General features: G+C 39.3%; 1 protein-coding gene across 7 annotated transcripts in view; it reads left to right on the top strand.

Annotated features, from left to right (window-relative positions):
• Nucleotides 1-18,988, top strand: part of LOC101360186 (oxysterol-binding protein-related protein 1) — a 173,661-nt gene that overhangs the window by 39,960 nt on the left and 114,713 nt on the right. For 4 of the 7 annotated variants that reach the window (XM_023742068.1, XM_023742066.1, XM_023742069.1 and 1 more), the window contains exons 2-4: nt 2,725-2,847; nt 9,904-9,989; nt 10,877-10,951. In XM_023742068.1, coding sequence (XP_023597836.1) covers nt 2,727-2,847; nt 9,904-9,989; nt 10,877-10,951 — 282 coding nt within the window. In that variant the 5' untranslated portion in view covers nt 2,725-2,726. Of the gene's footprint in view, nt 1-2,457; nt 2,848-9,903; nt 9,990-10,876; nt 10,952-18,988 lie in introns of those variants that run through there. The other 3 variants (XM_023742065.1, XM_023742071.1, XM_023742072.1) reach the window with 3 other exon arrangements.

The following is an 18,988-nucleotide window of genomic DNA, read 5'->3' as shown; positions in this document are numbered from 1 at the left end:
GAAGAGCATAGGTGTTTGATTTTTAGAAGATCCCAGTTATCTAGCTTATCTATTGGGGTTTGTGCATTGATGGTTATGGTTTGTATCCTGTTAATACCGTGTATTAAGGCCTGTAATGTTGGTCCTATTTTTTCTTCTATGAACATTATAGTTTTAGGCTTTATATTCAGGTCTTTGATCCATTTTGAAGTAGTTTTTGTATACCGCCTGAGGTATGAGTCCTGTTTCATTTTTTTGCAGATGGATATCCAGTTTTGCCAGCACCATTTGTTAACTCTATAGGGTTTTTAATGACTAGTTTTTTTAAGTAGATCGCCAGACCTTTCTTTGGAGTATCTCTGGGTGGACTCGAACCTCCAGTCTTTTGATTAGCACCCAAGTGTTCACCATTTGCATCACCCAGGAACTCTCAGCAGCACACCTTAAATAGTACTAGTTGCTCCAAGTTCGCAGAACTTCTGAATGCTGCTAAAATCTTCTGACCCTAGAGCTCCTTGAGCCTGAGCCCAGCACCCTGATCCCTAAGTACCCTGCTCTCTAGTGAAACCTGAGTCCTAGAGCTCTTCTGAGTCTTGCCCCAAGATTTTTCTGTGCTCTGAGAACACCTGAGACTGGTGGCAGAGGATGGAAGGGCCTGAGAAGAAGCCCCAGCCACTGGGCCCAGCTGCCCTGTTGGATGATCCTGTTTCTTCTTTTCTGCCTCCTCAAAGTTGAATTCATCATTTCTCCACTTCTAGACTGAGAACCACTCCAGTTTTTGAAGCATTCCAAGAGGAGATAAGACGCATATCAATAACCATTCCGACCCAGCCGTCTCCATTCCTGTCCAGTGGAGCTTGACTAAAGGCCACCCTTCCTTTATCTGGTAGTTCATTGAGGTTGACTGGGCCGCACATGTGCACTTCCGCCTGGCCCTCCTGCCTTATCACTCCTGCTGCAGCCCCCACTAGCCTCAGGATTTGGATTTTAGGAGCAGGTCTGCGACACACAGTTACACTAATCTTGGCCTCTCATATTAGCTACAGGCCTCAGTTTCTGCCCAACGTCCCTCCTTTATGTCAGCCTGAGTGTCTTCCTAAGGTGGGGGCCCCTTTCTGAGCCCTACATTCCTTGACTCAGGCCTTTATTTTCTAACTGCATCTTTTCTGGGTTTCTCCTCATTTTGTTCTGATTTTTGTCTCTGTCTTTCATGTTTTAGAGACTTTCTTCAGATAGCTTGTTTTCCTCGGTTATCGGCTCGTGTTTAAGAATGGGAAGCTAGAAAGCCGCTGGAAACTGAAAGCGAGTGGGTCTTAATTGACTGTCAACTTCACTGTGTGAATCATCTGGCTTTGCCGTTTGTTGGGGAGCTCCTGGTGCCTTTATTCTTCTCTAGGGAACATAACTAACTCAGTCTCCTCCTGGAGTGGAATGCTGATTAGGGACAGAGGGCTGGAGGTCTTGGTGTTCACTATCCAGAGGTTGCTAGTTTTTGAAACTATGTCTTCAAGTCTGTCTTCCATTCTCCAGTCCAGAGACCATCTCATAAAGCTTTTCCACAGGATTTATTTAACCAGTCCGTTATTGATGGACATAGAGTGATTTATAACTTTTTCACCGTTAGAAATAAAGTAATGAACATCCTTATAAAATAATCTTTTGTAAATATTTCTGTAAAACAGATGCCTAGAAATAGAATTGCCCAGACAAGGTAAACGATGTGTGTGTATTTGAAGTTTATTTGAGATTGCCAAATTGTTACCTCTCCTCCTGCAGCATTTGAAAGATTGTATGTATTTATATTCATATTAGCAGCTTGTAGGAGTATATATTTCCTGTCCATGCCAGCACTGGGTATGTTTAATCTTTTTTTATTTTGCTAGTAGAGTAGGCAAAATAAATAAATAAATCATTTTCATTTGATTTATTTGCACTTGCTTGATTATTAAGATTGAAATTTGTACTTGTGGTAATTGCTATTCATATCACTTGCTCATTTTGATATAATTGCTTTAAATTTGGTTGTAATACTCTGTAAGTACTTCGGGGTTTGGTAAGTAAATATGAGAGAAAAATTTATTTTTAAGGGTTGCTATCTAAATTTTTTCTATTCAGAATTTTTTTTTTTTGTCACGGCTTTTGAATGTGTTAATTTACATTTCAGTCTTAATATTTCTATATGAATGGCCATATTTTAACTTTATATCTAGCCAAAAACCAAACCCATTGCCGTTGAGTCAGTTCTGACTCATAGCGACCCTACAGGACAGTAGAACTACCCCATAGGGTTTCCAAGGAGTGGCTGTGGATTTGAACTGCTGACATTTTAGTTAGCAGCCGAGCTCTTAACCACTGCACCACCAGGGCTCCAGACTTACTTATTACTTATTAGTTACTTATTAATGTCATAATATATTTGCATAATACTTTGATAGAATGCTTTCATATACATAGGCTCACCAGAGCTCTATGAAGCTGGGTGTATTTTGAAGGTGAGGAAACTGAGACTTTGAGCGGTTAGGAAACTTGTCCAAATGTCTAGTGCACTTCTCTAATAATAATACAATGGAAGAGGAGTCTTAGGGTTAAGTTCTGATCCTGCAACCAATTCATTTAATCAGTTTTTATATGTGTCTTACTAGCTGCAAAATGAAGATAATTCTTCCTCCTTTCTGTATTAGCAGGTAAGATATAAAAGCTAGTTATATTCTTAGATGATAGCAATATTATTTTTTTTTATTCTAGAAATGAGCACAGAAGCAGAACAACAACTTCTCCATCATGCCAGAAATGGCAACACTGAAGAAGTGAGACGTATACTAGAAACCGTGGAGAAGAATGATGTAATTGCTGACCTTAATTGCAAAGGTAACCTTTGAGTAAATTTTTTAACTTTGTCTTACTAGCCTGTATCACTTATCATTTATTTATTTAATGCTTATCTTTCTGATCTTTTGTGCAATAAATGACTCTCTCTTATTCTAGGAAGAATCTCCCCAAGAGTGGCGAAATGTCTGTCTTAGTCCCTTTGAAGTCAGAGAAATTGAGATCTATTCTTATAATTGTCATGGGTCCTGAAAAGTATGACGGTTACCCTGAGCCCACAAGTGCTTTGTGTGACAATATTTTTTCTTGCAGACACTGCAGTTAAACCAGCAGGTTTGAGTGCTTACTGTATGCCCAGCTTCGTGTAAGGTGCTGCAGAGACAATGATTAAATATACCAAAAATCGACCCAGATTATAGTTTCTGGACAACTCAGATCATAATTTCTTCCCTGCTGCAAAAGGATGATACTCCTTTAAAAAAAAAAAAAAAGGGATAACTCCTTTCCCGGAGATGGCTAGGCCATGATGCTCTAGGGTAGGAGAATGAGGCGCAGAAATAAAATACCCACCTGAAACCTGCCTTTTCTGAACAGAGAGATTTGGGGAGAGAGGAAAAGACAGAAGATGAGACAAGATCCCTGTCTTCACTGAGATTAGCTGATTGATAGATTAGTCTTTAGCCTAGTCTACATTACAAAGTATGCACCAGGACATGCAGGTGCAGGTTGTCATGGGACCACATAGGAGATAGATTTAACTGCAAGTTGAAAGATTAGGATGAGCTTCTTGTGGGAAATGATCCTAAGGTGATATGTGAAGAGGATGTGGGAGCTAACCAGGTGAGGATAGAGAGGAAAAGGCTTCAAGGCAGAAAAAATAGCTTGTGCCCAGGACCTGAGATGAGAAGCCACATAGAAGGAAGGACCTGAGGCTGGAGTGGGATGAAGAGGAGTAAGGGATAATGCTAGGTGGGACGGAGCAGCCGAGTCATCACATGCCTTGTGTAGCTGAGTTGCAAATATATCACATTCAGATATGCAGAGAAAGATGATTTATCCTTGAAACGGCTCTGATATTTCAACAAGCACCTTCCCACTCTGAGAGTGTGGGCAACTAAACATTAGTCTTCACGTTCCGCAGTCTCTGTAGCCTTTTTGATAAATGTTTGCTCTTCCAGAACCTTTCCCTTCCCTCCTCTCTCCACTAAGATGGCATTTAAAGGTGATAGTGGGCCTTGCTATGTGTTTGCAGTGGGAGACCAGGGTGCTCCAATCCCTGAGGGAGCCTTTGTTTGTAGCTGAGGTAAAACTCAGGGTCGGGTCTCTCAGTTTGTCACACAATACAGGTGGTGCTCCTTGCGTGTCTCAACAGACTCACCTTGGCTCTCGCTGGCTTTGTGTCACCCTGAGCCTCTGTTACACCTCTACCTGGCACCTGGCCTAAGCCTGCTGATTCAACTCAGCTGTGCTCCTGGTCCTCTCTTGGGAGGGTGGTGTCTGGGAACTTGGTGACATGTGAGAGCTAAGAGGGAAGTCAGCCAACGTTTGACCTTCCAACGTCCACACTACAGAATTTGCTTTGACTGGCTGCCTTGCAGATGGGGGCTTGGACATCTTTTCCTAGCATCCCAGATGTGACTTACCCATTCCCAGTGTTCGCGCAGTTTCTCTCACTTTCTGGACATAAGATCTAGAACCACATGTCTCGTCTTCTGTCTTTTTCTCTCTCCCCAAATCTCTCTGTTGCAGAAAGGGCAGACTTCAGATGGCTATGTTATTTCTATGTCACATTCTCCTCCTGTCCTAGAGCAGCATCGCCATGGCCTAGCCATCTCTGGGGAAGGAGTATCACTTTTTTTTTTTTTTTTTAAGGAGTATCATTTCTTTGCAAGAGGGAAGAAACTATGATCTGAGTTGTCCAGAAACTATAATCAACTGAGTTGATTCTTGGTATACTAAAGGAATCTAAAAAAAATCCTTCCTATATTTGGACAAAGACTTGCTCTTAATTTTTACCTCAGACTTCCATTTTGAATGTCAAAAAAATTCCTACCTCAGTAATCCTCAGTGACCCTTTTCTATCCATCCACACCCATAGTTGCTTCAGGCTAATTAATAATTAGCACAAAGTCATCTACTTGGAAATGCAAAACTGAGAAACCTGTAAGTCTGACTTTGTCTTTAGGGCAAGTTGAAAGGTTTATGTGGAGAAATGCCATAATCAGATGTTTGTGCTGCTTACTATATAGAAGTGAATGGGACGGGGTGTCCAAATCCTGAGAATCTGGAAAATTGTAAAAAGTATTATAATTCCCCTGAAGAGTTAGAGCTTAACAATTAATATAGAGATGTTACTGGTTTGAAGGAATCTGTCAAGTTGAAAACAAGAGAAGAAAACGCTGGCATGCAGAGTTGAAGGGTAAGGTCAACATTTCCAAGACGGGCTTACAGGAGGATCTAATCAGTCAGTTTTGCTTGTAGCTATTGCCATGTTAAGTGTGTGTTCATGGTCCTGTGCGTTGTTAATGGCGAGTCATTCTTGCAAATAAAATAAATATTAATATGTTTATATGTATAATATACTTTATATAAATCCCGTGAGTGATATTTCAAGAAATAACAAGTTTCGGAAGCAAAATAAGTACTCATATTGGCAATTTCAACATACGATTCTGTGTAGTACTGCCACTTTGCTAGGAGGTGTGTCTTAGTTTCCTAGGGCTGTCCTAACAAAGATACCGCAGGTGAGTGGCTTTAAGGAACAGAAATTTATTTTCTCACAGTTTTGGAAGCTAGAAGTCCACATCAGGTCATCCACTCTAGGGGAGGGTCCCTCCTTATTGGAAGTCCGGGACATTCCTTGGAATTCCTTGGTTTGTAGAGGGTTCCTCACATAATCTCTTTCCCCTCTGTGTGTGTCTCCCTGTCAGTTTTCCCTTTTTATGAGACACGACTCACAAGGGGTTAGATTTAGGACTCACCCTACTCTAGTATAATCTCCTTTAACTTAACTGATAACAGAAGAAAAACCCTGTTTTCAAACAAGGTCACGTTCGCAGGTACAAGGGTTAGGAACTTAACTATTTTTCATGGGACACGATTCACTCCATAACAAGGTCTGGATGTTAAGTTATTTGGATATTACCCGATAATTCCCACTGGTGTTTTCTAGTGTTTTAATATTCTGTATAGACTACAGTTATTTGTGAATACTCCTAAGCTTAATCTTTCTTGTTCATTAAACTCGCTTTTTAAAAAGATATCCATGATAAGTAGTAAAGAGTATGAAGAATGTTTGAAGTATTTTAAGAATAATTTAGGATTTTGGAAATTCCAATTTTTTGCTGCTGAATTTCATTTGGAAATACTGGATGTGAGGAGGCCAGTTCGGAAGCTGTTATACTTACTTAGAGGAGACAGTTATGGGTGAGAAAGGGGTAGAAGCAGTGGGAATGGAGAAAAGTAGATTTAATTAATATTTAGATGGTAGAATCAGTAGGACTGTGAGTGCGGGAGTGAAAAGGAAGAAGCAGGCCAGGGTGATGCTGGTATTTGGCTTGAGAAATGAGGTGCATAATGGGGCAATTAATTGTGAAAGTAAATGGGGGGACAAGTTGTGAGTGTGAGTGTGTGTATGTAGGATGAAAGATTGAATTTGCTTTGTACATGAGGTACCTTGGTGACATCCAAAGGGAGGTTTCTAGTAGAGAGTTGGAAAATGGGAATGTCGAGTTTGAAATCAACAGCATGTAAACAATTAAAACAATGGGAGATATCAATAATGAAGAACCAGGGAGCTTTCAAAGGATACTGAGAAGTGCCAGAGAAGGAAGAGGAAACCCTAGAGTGCAGTGCTGTGGAAGCCAGAGAGGAATGTGGGCCATATTGTCTTATGCTATACAGTGAGGCAGTGAGGTGGCAGCTGAATAGTACCCCTGGGATTTGGTGACATCATAACCAAAATAAAAACAGAACCCATTGCTATCAAGTCGATTCCAACGCATAGCGACCCTGTAGGACAGAGTAGAACTGCCCCATAGGGTTTCCAAGGAGTGGCTGGTGGATTTGAACTGCTAACCTTTTGGTTAGCAGCAGAACTCTAAATCACTGTGCCACCAGGGCTCTGGAACCATGCATAGTTCTCCCTTATTCATGCATAGCGCTCCCTTTATCATTGAGGGTGATTTGTAAGGGCCATTCAAATATTGAAGAAATAATAGCCAAATAGGTGAATAAATGGCATAGACTGATAAAATTTGAGGACAGTTTTAATGATATAAACCTGTTGCCATAGAACTGCCTCATAGGGTTTCCAAGGAGCAGCTGGTAGATTCAAACTGCTGACCTTTTGGTTAGCAGCCAAGGTCTTAACCAGTGTGCCACCAGGGCGCCTTTGATGACATGGTGGAAAATAAACCTAGTCTGCAGGGCCGGGTAGTTAATAGGAGGGAATGAGATGGAAATAGCAAATGAAGACAAATGGGAAGGGAGAGTGAGGAGAACAATAGCTGGGCATGGGATCAAGGGAGAGACGTTTTCGTTTGTGTGTTTGTTTTTGCTTGTTAGATGCTAGAGACCTGAGTGTTTACTTGCTCAGTATCAGCAACTAACAAGGGAGTGGTTCCAGATACTGGGGATGAAGGAGTCCTTGAGAAGGCAGGCAGGAATGGGATCTAGGATCCGGGGAGAGTGACTAGTCTTAGGTATCAGGAGGAAAGGATGAAAGAATGCATATAGATGTAGGTAGGGTGGTGAAATTGTGTCAGAAGCCAAGAAAATTCTCATATGAAAACTTCTGTTTTCTCTGTGAAGCTAAGAGATGAGGTCATTTGCTAAGAACTGGGTGAGGTGTCTGGCTGAGAGGCTTGTGGAGAATAGAAAAGCATTGGAATATCTGTTGTGGAATATAGCAGAGACACCTAATGTGGGCCTTATCCAAAAGATTGCCAGGCAGTATTGAGGACCTAATTCAAGTACGGGTTCCTGAATTTAGGGTACCACAAATCTATAGATTGTCTTATTTTTCTTTACCATTATTTAGCAACCTGAGTACGGCTCTGGAAACATTGAGCTAGTGTGTTTCTCCAGGCTTTGGGGTTTTGCTAGGGTGCCATGACAGAGATAGTGAAGTAAAGATATTGAGGATATTGGTGAAGAAATGGAAGTGAGGGATCAAGTAATATAAGCTGAATTTATTGAAGGAAGTGAAGATGGAGGAGTGTTTATACATATGAAAAGTAGGAAGGGCCGATTAAGTTGAAGAACAGGTATGGGGTATACAGCGCACACCTGTGTGAACAAGCTTGGAAGTTGGGAGTTTGTGGGTGCAGTTGGGCTTTCTATATTCATGATTTCAGTGACAATGATGAGATCCAGGCTCTGGCTCTGGAACTTGGTACCTGACATGGAGCAGAGGCAAAATGTGTAGGGAATTACGGAAGCCAAGAAACCGAAAGACTGGGTGCTGAGTAGGTGGTGGACTTCCCTACGATGGTGACAAGATATGCAATGGAGAGAAAGACTGCATTGCTCAATGTTATTTGGTGAGGGGAGAGCCCCTGGGAGGCTGACAGATGGCAGCCGAGAAGGAGTTTGAGGGAGTTATGGTTTAATGTCAGGAGTCACAAAGGAGGAGAAGTTGTAGCATGAGTGGAGTTGTTGGGTGTCATCGAATTGATTCCAATTCATAGCGATCCCATGTGACAGAGTAGAACTGCCCCATAGGACTTTCATGGCTGTAGTCTTTACAGATTCAAACCGCCAGCCTTTTGGTTAGCAGCTGAGTACTTAACTGTTGTGCCACCAGGGCTTCTTATGAGTGGATTAGTAACTGATTAAAGACAGCAGCAGGTTCACACTCCTTATGTTCTTTGAGGTATATCGGGTGTGTGGAAATGTGGGCTTCCACCTGAGGACTGACAGGGAATTATCATCAGGAAGACATAAGTTTCAGTTAAGAATAGAAGGTGAAAGAAATGTTCAAGACAGAAGACTGAGGTTCTAGGATTTATTAACTGTGGAATCAGGGGCTCCAGAGGGCAGAGTAGAAATATTTGAGAGGAGACAGATGTGGGAGTTTGGTTAATTGGCAAACTCTCAGATGTCGTGGCAGTGGGAGTCTCTCGGAGTTGTTACAGGCCTGTTCTGGGTATACTGAGGTTGGTGACTAGGGTTTCTGTTGATTCCAGACCTGACATCCTAGAGCTGAGGGCCGCGTATAATCTGAGAGAGCTACTGTCATTCATGCTAGTGGGTAAACCACGTGCCCCTCCTGAGAAGCAGCCCTGGGTGGCCGCGAGAGTGGTGGCCTTTGGGAATTTGAGAGGTTGTGTTTTCTCAAGACAGATTTGGAATTTTGGTAGATTTTTTGGAGCTATCTCAGCTCTAAGCTGTAAGACCCTGTATCATTTTCGCAGAATTGAATTATATAGTTTCAGTTTTTGCAACACTCAATTTTTTTTATACCTCTCCTTAGCTCTGGTGCTAGAATCTAACATTTCATTGCTTTTACCTTTGGTTCTTGTCACCTAATTGAACTCTCTACCACTCTAGTAACCCAGTATCCTCATTAACTGAGATTTTATCTGAAGTCAAAGACTCCATTTTCAGTCACTGTCTGTAGAGCTAACAGCTCTCCAAATGCTTCGGGAAATGTTCCTTACCAATTTTCCATTCCCATCCACCCTCCTTACATGGCACAGGTTTTCAGAGAGAGTTGCTCTTCATGAAATACTATGCGAAGAGAATATCTTTGCTCGATGACTCCAAGATGGTTTGAGACTTAGAACCTTAGAGCTAGAGCCAGCAGTTCACTAGAGATCATCTAGTTCAAATATAACCCCCTAGTATCTTCCTCCACCCTTTCAGAGAAGAGGAAATTGAGTTAGAAACAGTGGCACCAAGAATCTAAGTCTTCTGAGTTGCATTCGTTACTTTTATTACACTTTTCATTATATCATAATGTCTCTCACTCATTTAAAGCAATGTTAATGGGAGCCATTCGCCAAGGTATTAAAGTAGCTTGTTAGGGAGAAATTAATTTTGTTGTAATATTCCCTAAATAACGCCTAGCAATTCCTAATCTTTTTCCGTTTTTAGGAAGAAGTAAGTCTAATTTTGGCTGGACACCTCTTCATCTGGCATGCTATTTTGGGCATAGACAAGTGGTCCAGGATCTGTTGAAGGTAAATTTATGGTTTTAATTTTTACGTGAATATAATAAATATTGCTGTTATGGAAATTTAGTAGACAAAAGTCTTACAAAAGCCAACTGAGCCATAATGGCTAATTTAAAGCGATAATGCACCACTAAAGACAGTTAATTGTTCCTTACTGAATACATGAGTTAGGTTAACCTGATTAAAATTATATTTTTTCAATCTTTTAACATTATTGGCTTTTTCCCCCCTACTTTTTAAAAATTGTGGAAGACTATACATAGCAAAACATTTGCCAATTCAGTTACATTATTGGGTTTTTAAAATTGCAAAATGAACATATTAAAGAAGATACTATTTTCAGTTTTGTGAGCATAGCAGTTAAAAAATAACCAGTAAACATCATAAATTATCTTTAAAAAGTCAGACTCTCTTAAGGAGCACCGTGTAATTTAAAATCTTATGTTCAATTCTCTGATGAATAATTTTTCACATGTTGGTATTTCTGAAATTGGGTTACATCTTACAGTTGATCTATACATTTAAATGGTAGTATCATTTTTTTCCCCTGAAAATTTACTGAATTGATGGTGGAGGAAATGTGGTATTTCATTCAGAGACAGTTTTCGTTTTTTCAGTATGAGTGCTTCTAAAGTAGAATGAAGCTGTATAATTTTAAAAGAAAAGTCTCTTCCATTTTTCTACCTTGCAGGTAGATTTTTACCTTTCAGGAAGCTTACTATTTATTTACTTTTACTATGAGTTGAATTTATTTTTTATAGTGACAGCCAGTCACAATTAGCTACTATTTTAATTTTTGAGGTATTTAATATATTTTTAAGGCATTATTTTCACCTTTGTGAATTTCTTGATATGTGGAAAATATTTTTTAAAAAAGTTTTTATGTTTACTAGGCGGGTGCAGAAGTAAATGTGTTAAATGACATGGGAGATACGCCACTTCACCGAGCTGCCTTCACAGGACGAAAGGTGAAAAACATTCCATGTTTAATGTTTTGCAAGTGAAATATTGGGAAAAGCAGTCACAGATGTTTTCTGTTATAACTAGCAGAACAGCAACTGGAAAAAGTCACCAAAAAAAAAAAGTATATATACATGTATGTATGTATATATATATATACATACATATACATATGCTAACACTTTTGGTCAAAAGGCCACAAGATCTTAGAGGTCACATAGACGTCCACTCTGTAGCATCCCTGATAGATCATTCAGTGTCTGCTTGTATACCTCCAGGGATGGGGAACTGATTATTCCTGTTTTTTAAAGTAGCATCATTGAGGTATAATTTACACTTCATAAAGTTCATCCACTATGAGGGTACGGAAACCCTGATGGCACAGTGGTTAAGAGCTCGGCTGCTAACCAAAAGGTCAGCAGTTCACATCCACCAGGCGCCCCTTGGAAACCCTATGGGGCAGTTCTACTCTGTCTTATAGGGTCGCTATGAGTTGGAATTAACTCGATGGCAGTGGGTTTGGTTTTATTATTTTTTATGAGGGTACGTTTCAGTGATTTTTAGCACATTTACACAGTTGTACAACTATCACCACAGTCCAGTTTTAGAACATTTCCATCACCCCAAAACTTTCCCTTGTGCCTGTCTGCATTAGTTCCCTGCTTCTATCCCAACCCGCATGCTACCACTGATTTGCTTTCTGTCTCTAGATATTCAGCTTTTCTAGAAATTTCTTATAACGAATCATACAGGCTTTCCTGTTTAGATTCTTTAACATAGCGTAGTGTTGCTGAGGTTCATTCGTGTTGACTCGTGTCTCAGTGGTCGGTTTCTTTTTATGACTAAACGATATTGTATGCATAGACCACATTTTATTTATCTGTTCACAGTGGATGAACATTTGGATTTTTCCAGTTCTGGGCTATTATGAATAATGCTGCTATGAATATTCATGTACAAGTGTTTTTATTTCTCTTGGAGAGATTCCTAGGGGTGGAGTTGGTAGGTTACATGGTAAATTTTTGCTCAACTTTTTAATAAACTGCATATCTGTTTTTTTTATTTTTATTTCTGGCTGTAAAGTATATATAACAAAATTTTTCCCATTTTAACCATTTTATGTTGTCCAATCATCACATTTTCCAAGGTTTTCATCAACCCAAATAGAAACTCATTACCCCTTAAGCAATAACTTCCCATGTCACCGACTCCCATCTCCTTGCAACCACTAATAACCTTTTGTCTATGCATTTACCTATTCAGGATACTTCATGTAAGTGGGATCATACAGTATTTAGTTATTATCAGAAAAATGGAAAATAACAAGAGTTGGTGAGGATGTGGAGAAATTGGAATCCTCATGCACTGCTGGTGGGAATGTAAAATGGTGCGGCTGCTGTGGAAAACAGTTTGGCAATTCCTCAAAAAGTTAAACATAAAATTTCCATATAACCCAAGAATTCTACTCCTAGGTATATACCCAAAAGACTTGAAAGCAGAAACTCAAACAGGTGCTTGTACATCAGTGTTCATTGCGGCATAATTCACAATAGCCAAAAGGTGGAAGCAACTCAAGTGTCTGTCAACAGATATATGAATAAGCAGAATGTAGTATATACGTGCAGTGGCGTATAACTCAGCATTAAAGAGGAACGAAGTTCTGACACATGGATGAACCGTGACAACACTATGCTAAGTGAAATAAGTCAGACACAAAAGGACAAGTAGGATTTTTCTTTTTTAAATCACTATGAAATGTCTTTCTTTGCGTTTGGTATTTTTTTCTTAAAGTTTATTTTGTTTTGAATTAATATACCAATCTAGCTCTCTTCTGGATACTGGATACATTGTATATCATTTTCCCTCTTCCTTTCTACCTGTTTGTCTTCAGATCTAATGTGTGTCTCTTATAGACAGCATTCAATCTTTTTTTTTCTCATTATTGTAGCGAATATATAGGTAACAAAACATTTGCCATTTCTGTAGTCCTCACATGGAAGGTTCAGTTGCTTTAATTATGTTCGTTGTGTTGTTCAACCATTACCACTCTCCCTTTGCAGATTTTTCCATCACCATTAACAGAAGCTCTGTGTCCACTAAGCACTGAGCCTCCCTTCTGCCCTCCCTCCTACCTGCCCCTGGTAACCACTAATAAACTTCGATCTCTATACACTTGCCTATTCTCGATATTTCATATAGGAGGGATCATACAATATTTGCACTTTTGTGACCGACTTATTTTACTTAGGATAATGTTTCCAAGTTTCATCCACATTGTAGCATGTATCAGGACTTCATTTCTTTTTAGGGCCGAGTAATATTCCAGTGTATGTATTATGTATATTCATACAATGGATTATCATTCACTTTTGTTTATTCATTCATCTGTTGATAGCATTCAGTCTTGTGTTTTTATCTAGTCTGATAATCCCAGCCTTTGATTAAGTGTTTGATCTATTCACATTTAATTTAATAATTAATAAGTTGGATTTACATCTTCCATTTTGCCATTTGTCTTCTATACGTTTCAGGTTTTCTATTTCTTTGTTCCTCTTTTACTACTTTCTTATTTCCTACACAAATTTTTTTTGTGTATTATTTTAATTCCTCTGAATTTTAAACTTTCTGAACATATTTATAATAGTTGCTTTGTACTGTTTGTCTGCTAAATCCAACATACGGGCCCACGGAAAGTCAGTTCTTATTAACTGCTGTTTTTCCTGACTGTGGGTTACACTTTCCTGCCTTTTTTTTTTCATGTCTCATACGTTTTCATTGAAAATGGCTATTTTCTATAATATATTTTGGCAACTCTGAGTTGTATTTCCTCCTGGGGTTACTATTATTTTTTAACTTACCTGGACTTAACCTGTAGAATCTGGAATGTTTGGCCTGCTGATATATATATATTTTTAATTATTTTGATTTTTTAAGTGTGGTTTCCTAGGGTTCACCCCTGCATCTGCATAGCTTAGTGGTTAGCCAGTGTTTGTGCAGAGGTTATACTTAAATACTCAATCCCATAAGGCTTATGTCCTCCTTCTGTGGATTTGGGCATAGGTTGAAGAAGAACACTCTCAAAGTCCAGGCATTTCTCAAGCTGGCCTCTGCTTACACTTCCTGTAGGCCTTCTCATGTTTCCTCTGCACGTATGTGGAGTTTTCCAGTCAGCCAGAGACGTATGGAGAGCTTGCATAGTTCTATCACTCTTTTATTTCCAGGGTCTCCTTGTTAAATTTCAGGCTGTGTTGCCATTTGCCTTATATGGCGGACAGAATAATGTTCCTCCAAAGATGTCCGTGTCCTAATTCCTGGAATGTGTGAATACATAGGCAACATGGCGGAGGGTAGTTACAGTTGCTAATCAGCTGACTTCAAGATAGGGAAATTATTTTGGATTATGGCAGTGGGCCCAGTGTAATCACAAGAGGGAGATAGAAGGTTCAGAATCAGAGGGAGATGTGCCTATGAAAAAGTGATTAGAGAGATGCAGCGTTTCTGGCTGGGAAGGTGAAAGAAAGGGGTCACAAGCCAAGAAATATGGGTGGACTCTAGAAGCTAGAAAAGATAAGAAACAAATTCTCCCCTAGATCCTCTAGAAGGAACACAGCCCTGCCAATACCTTGATTTTAGCCCAGTGAGAGCCATTTTGCGTTGCTGAAATACAGAACTACAGGATAAATTTGTATTAAGTCACCAAGTTTGTGGTAATTTGTCATGTGACCAATAGAAAACTAATACACCCTAACAGGAAAAGCTGTTACTAGACCTCTAGGTTTTTCTGTTTGTTTCCTATGGAATTTGCTACTTTTACTGATGATACCTCTTGCCTTGGGTTTTTGCCATTTGCTCAAAATCAAATTAATTCCCTCTGGCAGCAAAACTGCTGGTTTTCACTGCCAGCCCTGACCTGGTAGAACTTCTCAGGGAACAAGGGGAAAGTTGGTGGTGGTGGGAACATCCTGTGCCTAGAAGGCTGAAGACTCTTGATATTCTTACCTGAAGTTCTAGCAGTTCCTTTTGAACAAATGCCTCTAATTTGTTGTCTTCAGTGGATATCCAGCACTGTGAAATGGTTAGTTTTGACAATTTTATCCAGTTTTATACTTGTTCTTTAGAATGACGATTCTCTGACCTTTTTTTTTTTGTTTAAAAAATAATATTTTATTGAGTTTTTGGTGAAAGTTTACAAAGCAAGTTAGGTTCCCATTTGACAATTTCTGCACAAATTGTTCAGCGACATTAGTTACATTTATCACAATGCGTCAGCATTGTCTTTAATTGTGTTCTCTTTGTTCCATTTCCAGTACTCTAGTTTCCCTGTCCCCTCATCTTCTCATCTTTGCTTTTTAAGTAGATTTTGACCTTTTGGTTTCATACTGATGGTTTTTTATGTACAGCACCAATGTTACAGGTAATATCCTTTATTTTGTGTGCCACTCTGCCATTTTGCTAAAAGGTGATCTGAGGGGATAGGCTCGGTTCTAGGTTTAAAGAGTGTCTCAGGGCCATAGTCTCAGGGAATCCTCTGTTCTCTACTGTTCCAGTTTTTCTGGCTTTTTTTTTTTTTTATTTAAGAATTTGATTTCTGCTCCATATTTTTCTCACATTTTATCCGGGACCATCTATTGTGTCCCAAGTCACAGCAGTCAGTTGTGGTAGCCAGGCACCACCTAGTTCTTCCGGTCTCAGGGTAGATAAGGTTGTGGCTCGTGTAGACTTGTTTCTTCTCTGAGCTTTTGGTTACCTTCTTACTGTTTTTGCTCCTGGCGAGTAGAGACCCATAGTATGTCTTAAGTGACCACTCACAAGCTTTTAAGATCCCAGATGCTACTAACTAGGATGCAGATCATGATTTTTGTGAATGATGTGTTACGCCAGTTGACTTAATTGTCCCATGAGACTATGGTCCTAAGCTTTCAAACCGAGAAAACCAATTTTGAAAGGTATTTGGTGATGTGTGTGGAGTTATCCGTATTTGTGTCTTCAGTGAATGTATGTGCCTGGACCCACGTATTTGTATTTACATTTACCTATAGAAACTTTGAGCCCTGGTTACGCAGTGGTTAAAGCACTCGGCTGCCAATTGAAGGTCAGTGGTTTGAAACCACCAGCGACTTCATGGGAGAAAGATGTGGCAGTCTGCTTCTGCAAAGATTTACAGCTTTGGAAACCTTATGAGGTCGGGTGAGTCGGAATCGACTCAACGGTAGTTGGGGATGGATACTTCTGTCTGTTCTCACCTATGTAAACACCTCTACCAACCTATACACCAATATGCCTATACCCATCCATACGTGCTCAAACACTCGTTTTTACTTTGCTTGTGCTGTGCTCACTGCATCCACATCCAGTGCTACTTTTCCCATCACCAAAAAAACAAGTCTCTATGATCTAAAGCATACTTTTCCCTCCCCCATCCTCTCCCTGGTAACCACCAATGAACATTGGTCTCTCTATGTATATCTGTTCTTCTTATAAAATCATACAATATTTGTCCTTATATGCTTGACTTATTTCACTTAACATTATGCCCTCTAGGAGCATCTATGTTATGAAATGTTTTGCGGACTCATTATTGTTCTTTATGTATAGTATTCCATTGTATGTATGCACCACAGTTTGCTTATCCATTCATCTGCTGATGGGCACTTTGGTTGTTTCCATTTATTTGCTGTTCTGAATAAAGCATCAGTGAACATAGGTATGCATATGCTTGTTCGTGTTACTATTTTTTAGGTCTCTAGGGTATATGCAGAGCTCTGGTGGCTCAGTAGTTAAGAGCTCGCCTGTTAACCGAAAGTTCAGCGGTTCCAGTCCACCAGCCACTCCTTGAAAACCCTATGGGGCAGTTCTACTCTGTCTTACAGGGTCACTGTGAGTCTGAATCGACTCAACAGCAATGAGTTTGGTGTTTTGTTTTTTTTTAGGGTATATACCTAGTAGTGGGATTGCTGGATCATAGGGTAGTTCTATTTTTTAGTTTTTTGAGAAAGCGCCATATCATTTTCCTTAGTACTTGTACCATTTTACAGTCCCACTAGCAAAGGATAAGGGTTCTAGTCTCCCCACATCCTTGCCAACATTTGTTGTTATCTTTTTTTTTTTTTAAATTAGTGCCGTTTTAGCCGGAGTAAGATGATATCTCATAGTAGTTTTGATTTGCATCTCTCTAATGGCTAATGATTCAAAATCAACTCAATGGCAACGAGTTTGGTTTGGTTTTTGGAATGGCTAATGATTATGAACATCTTTTCATATGTTTGTTGGCTGCTTGGATGTCCTCTTTGGTGAAGGTTCTGTTCATGTCCTTTGCCCATTTTGTGATTGGGTTGTTTGTCTTTTTGTTGTTGAGTTCTTGCAGTTTCTATAGATTTTAGAGATTAGACCCTTATCAGATAAGTTATTTCTGAAGACGTTTTTTCCCAGTCTGTAGGTTGTCTGTTTAATCTTTTGATGAGCATAAATTTTTAATTTTTATGAGGTCCTATCTATTTTGTCTTGTTCTATTCATGCATTTGTTATCATGTTTGTTATCCTGTTTTTATAAAAGATTAGGTCCCATAGTTTTCTCCCAGGAATTTTGTGGTTTTAGGTTTAACACTTAGATCTTTGATCCATTTTGAGTTAGTTTTTGTGTATGGTGTGAGGTGTGGGTCCTGTTTCATTTTTCTGCAGGTAGATATCCAGTTTTGCCAGCACCATTTATTAAAGAAACTATTTCTGCCCCACTGAATGGACTTTGACCCCTTGTTGAAAATCAGTTGTCTGTAGTTGGCTAGGTTTAATTCTGAGTTCTCAATTCTATTCCACTGGTCTGTACATCTGGTGTTGAACCAATACCAGGCTGTTTTGATTACAGTGGCTGTATAGTATGTTTTGATAGCAGGGAGTATGAGGCCTCCTACTTTGTTCTTTTTCTTCAGTATTGCTTTGGCTATTCGGGGTTTCTTTCCTTTCCATATGAATTTGGTCATTAGTTTTTCCATTTCTGTAAAGAACATTGTTGGGATTTGTGTCAGGATTGCATTATATCTATAGATTGCTTTAGATAGAATTGCCATTTTCACTGTATTAAGTCTTCCAATCCATGAGCGTGGGATGTATTTACATTTTGGTAGATCTCTTGTAGTCTCTTTGAGTAGTGTTTTATAATTTTCATTGTGTAAATTTTATATATTGTATCCCAGGTTAGGTTAACTCCTAGGTATTTTATCAATTTGGAGGCTATTGTAAATGGTATTGTTTTCTTGATTTCTTTCGGAGTAATCTTTGTGAGTGTAGAAGAACTCAACTGACTTTTGTGTGTTGGTCTTGTACCCTGCAACTTTGATAAATTCTTCTGTTAGTTTCAGCAGTTTTCACGTGGAAACTTTAGGGTCTTCTATGTATAGGATCATGTGATCTGCAAGTAGAGATAGTTTTACTTCTTCCTTTCCAAATTGGATACCTTTCTTGTCTTCTTGCTCTGGCTAGGACTTCTGGTACAATGTTGAGTAAGAGTGGTGATAATGGGCATTGTCTCATTCCTGTTCTCAGAGGGAAGGCTCTCAGCCTTTCTCTGTTGAGTATAATGTTGGCTGTTGGTTTTGCATATAAGCCCTTAATTATGTTGGGAAATTTCCCTTCTGTTCCTATCTTTCTGAGAGTTTTTATCAGGAAAAGAAAGTATACTTGCGGTTGGGTGCAGTGTTTGGTATATGTCTGTGAGATCAAGTTGGTTGATTGTAGCATTTAGCTCTTCCGTGTCTTCGTTGAGCGTCTTTCTGGATGTTCTGTCCTTCACCAAAAGTGGCGTGTTGAAGTTTCTACTACTATTGTGGAGCTATCTATCTCTCTTTTCAGAGCTGTTAGAGTTTGTATTACGTATTTTGGAGCCCTGTTGTTGGGTGCGTAAATATTTATTATAGTTATGTCCTCCTGCTGTATTGACCTTTTAATCATTATATAGTACCTTTCCTTATCCTTTGTGGTGGATTTTACTTTAAAGTCTGTTTTGTCAGAGATTAATATTGCCACTCCTGCTCTTTTTTGAGTGTTGTTTG

Source organism: Trichechus manatus, unplaced genomic scaffold (assembly GCF_000243295.1).
Source record: "Trichechus manatus latirostris isolate Lorelei unplaced genomic scaffold, TriManLat1.0 scaffold00199, whole genome shotgun sequence".
Taxonomy (NCBI): Eukaryota; Metazoa; Chordata; class Mammalia; order Sirenia; family Trichechidae; genus Trichechus; species Trichechus manatus.
Note: the sequence above shows the minus strand (reverse complement) of the source record. Positions and strands in the feature narration are given on the sequence as shown.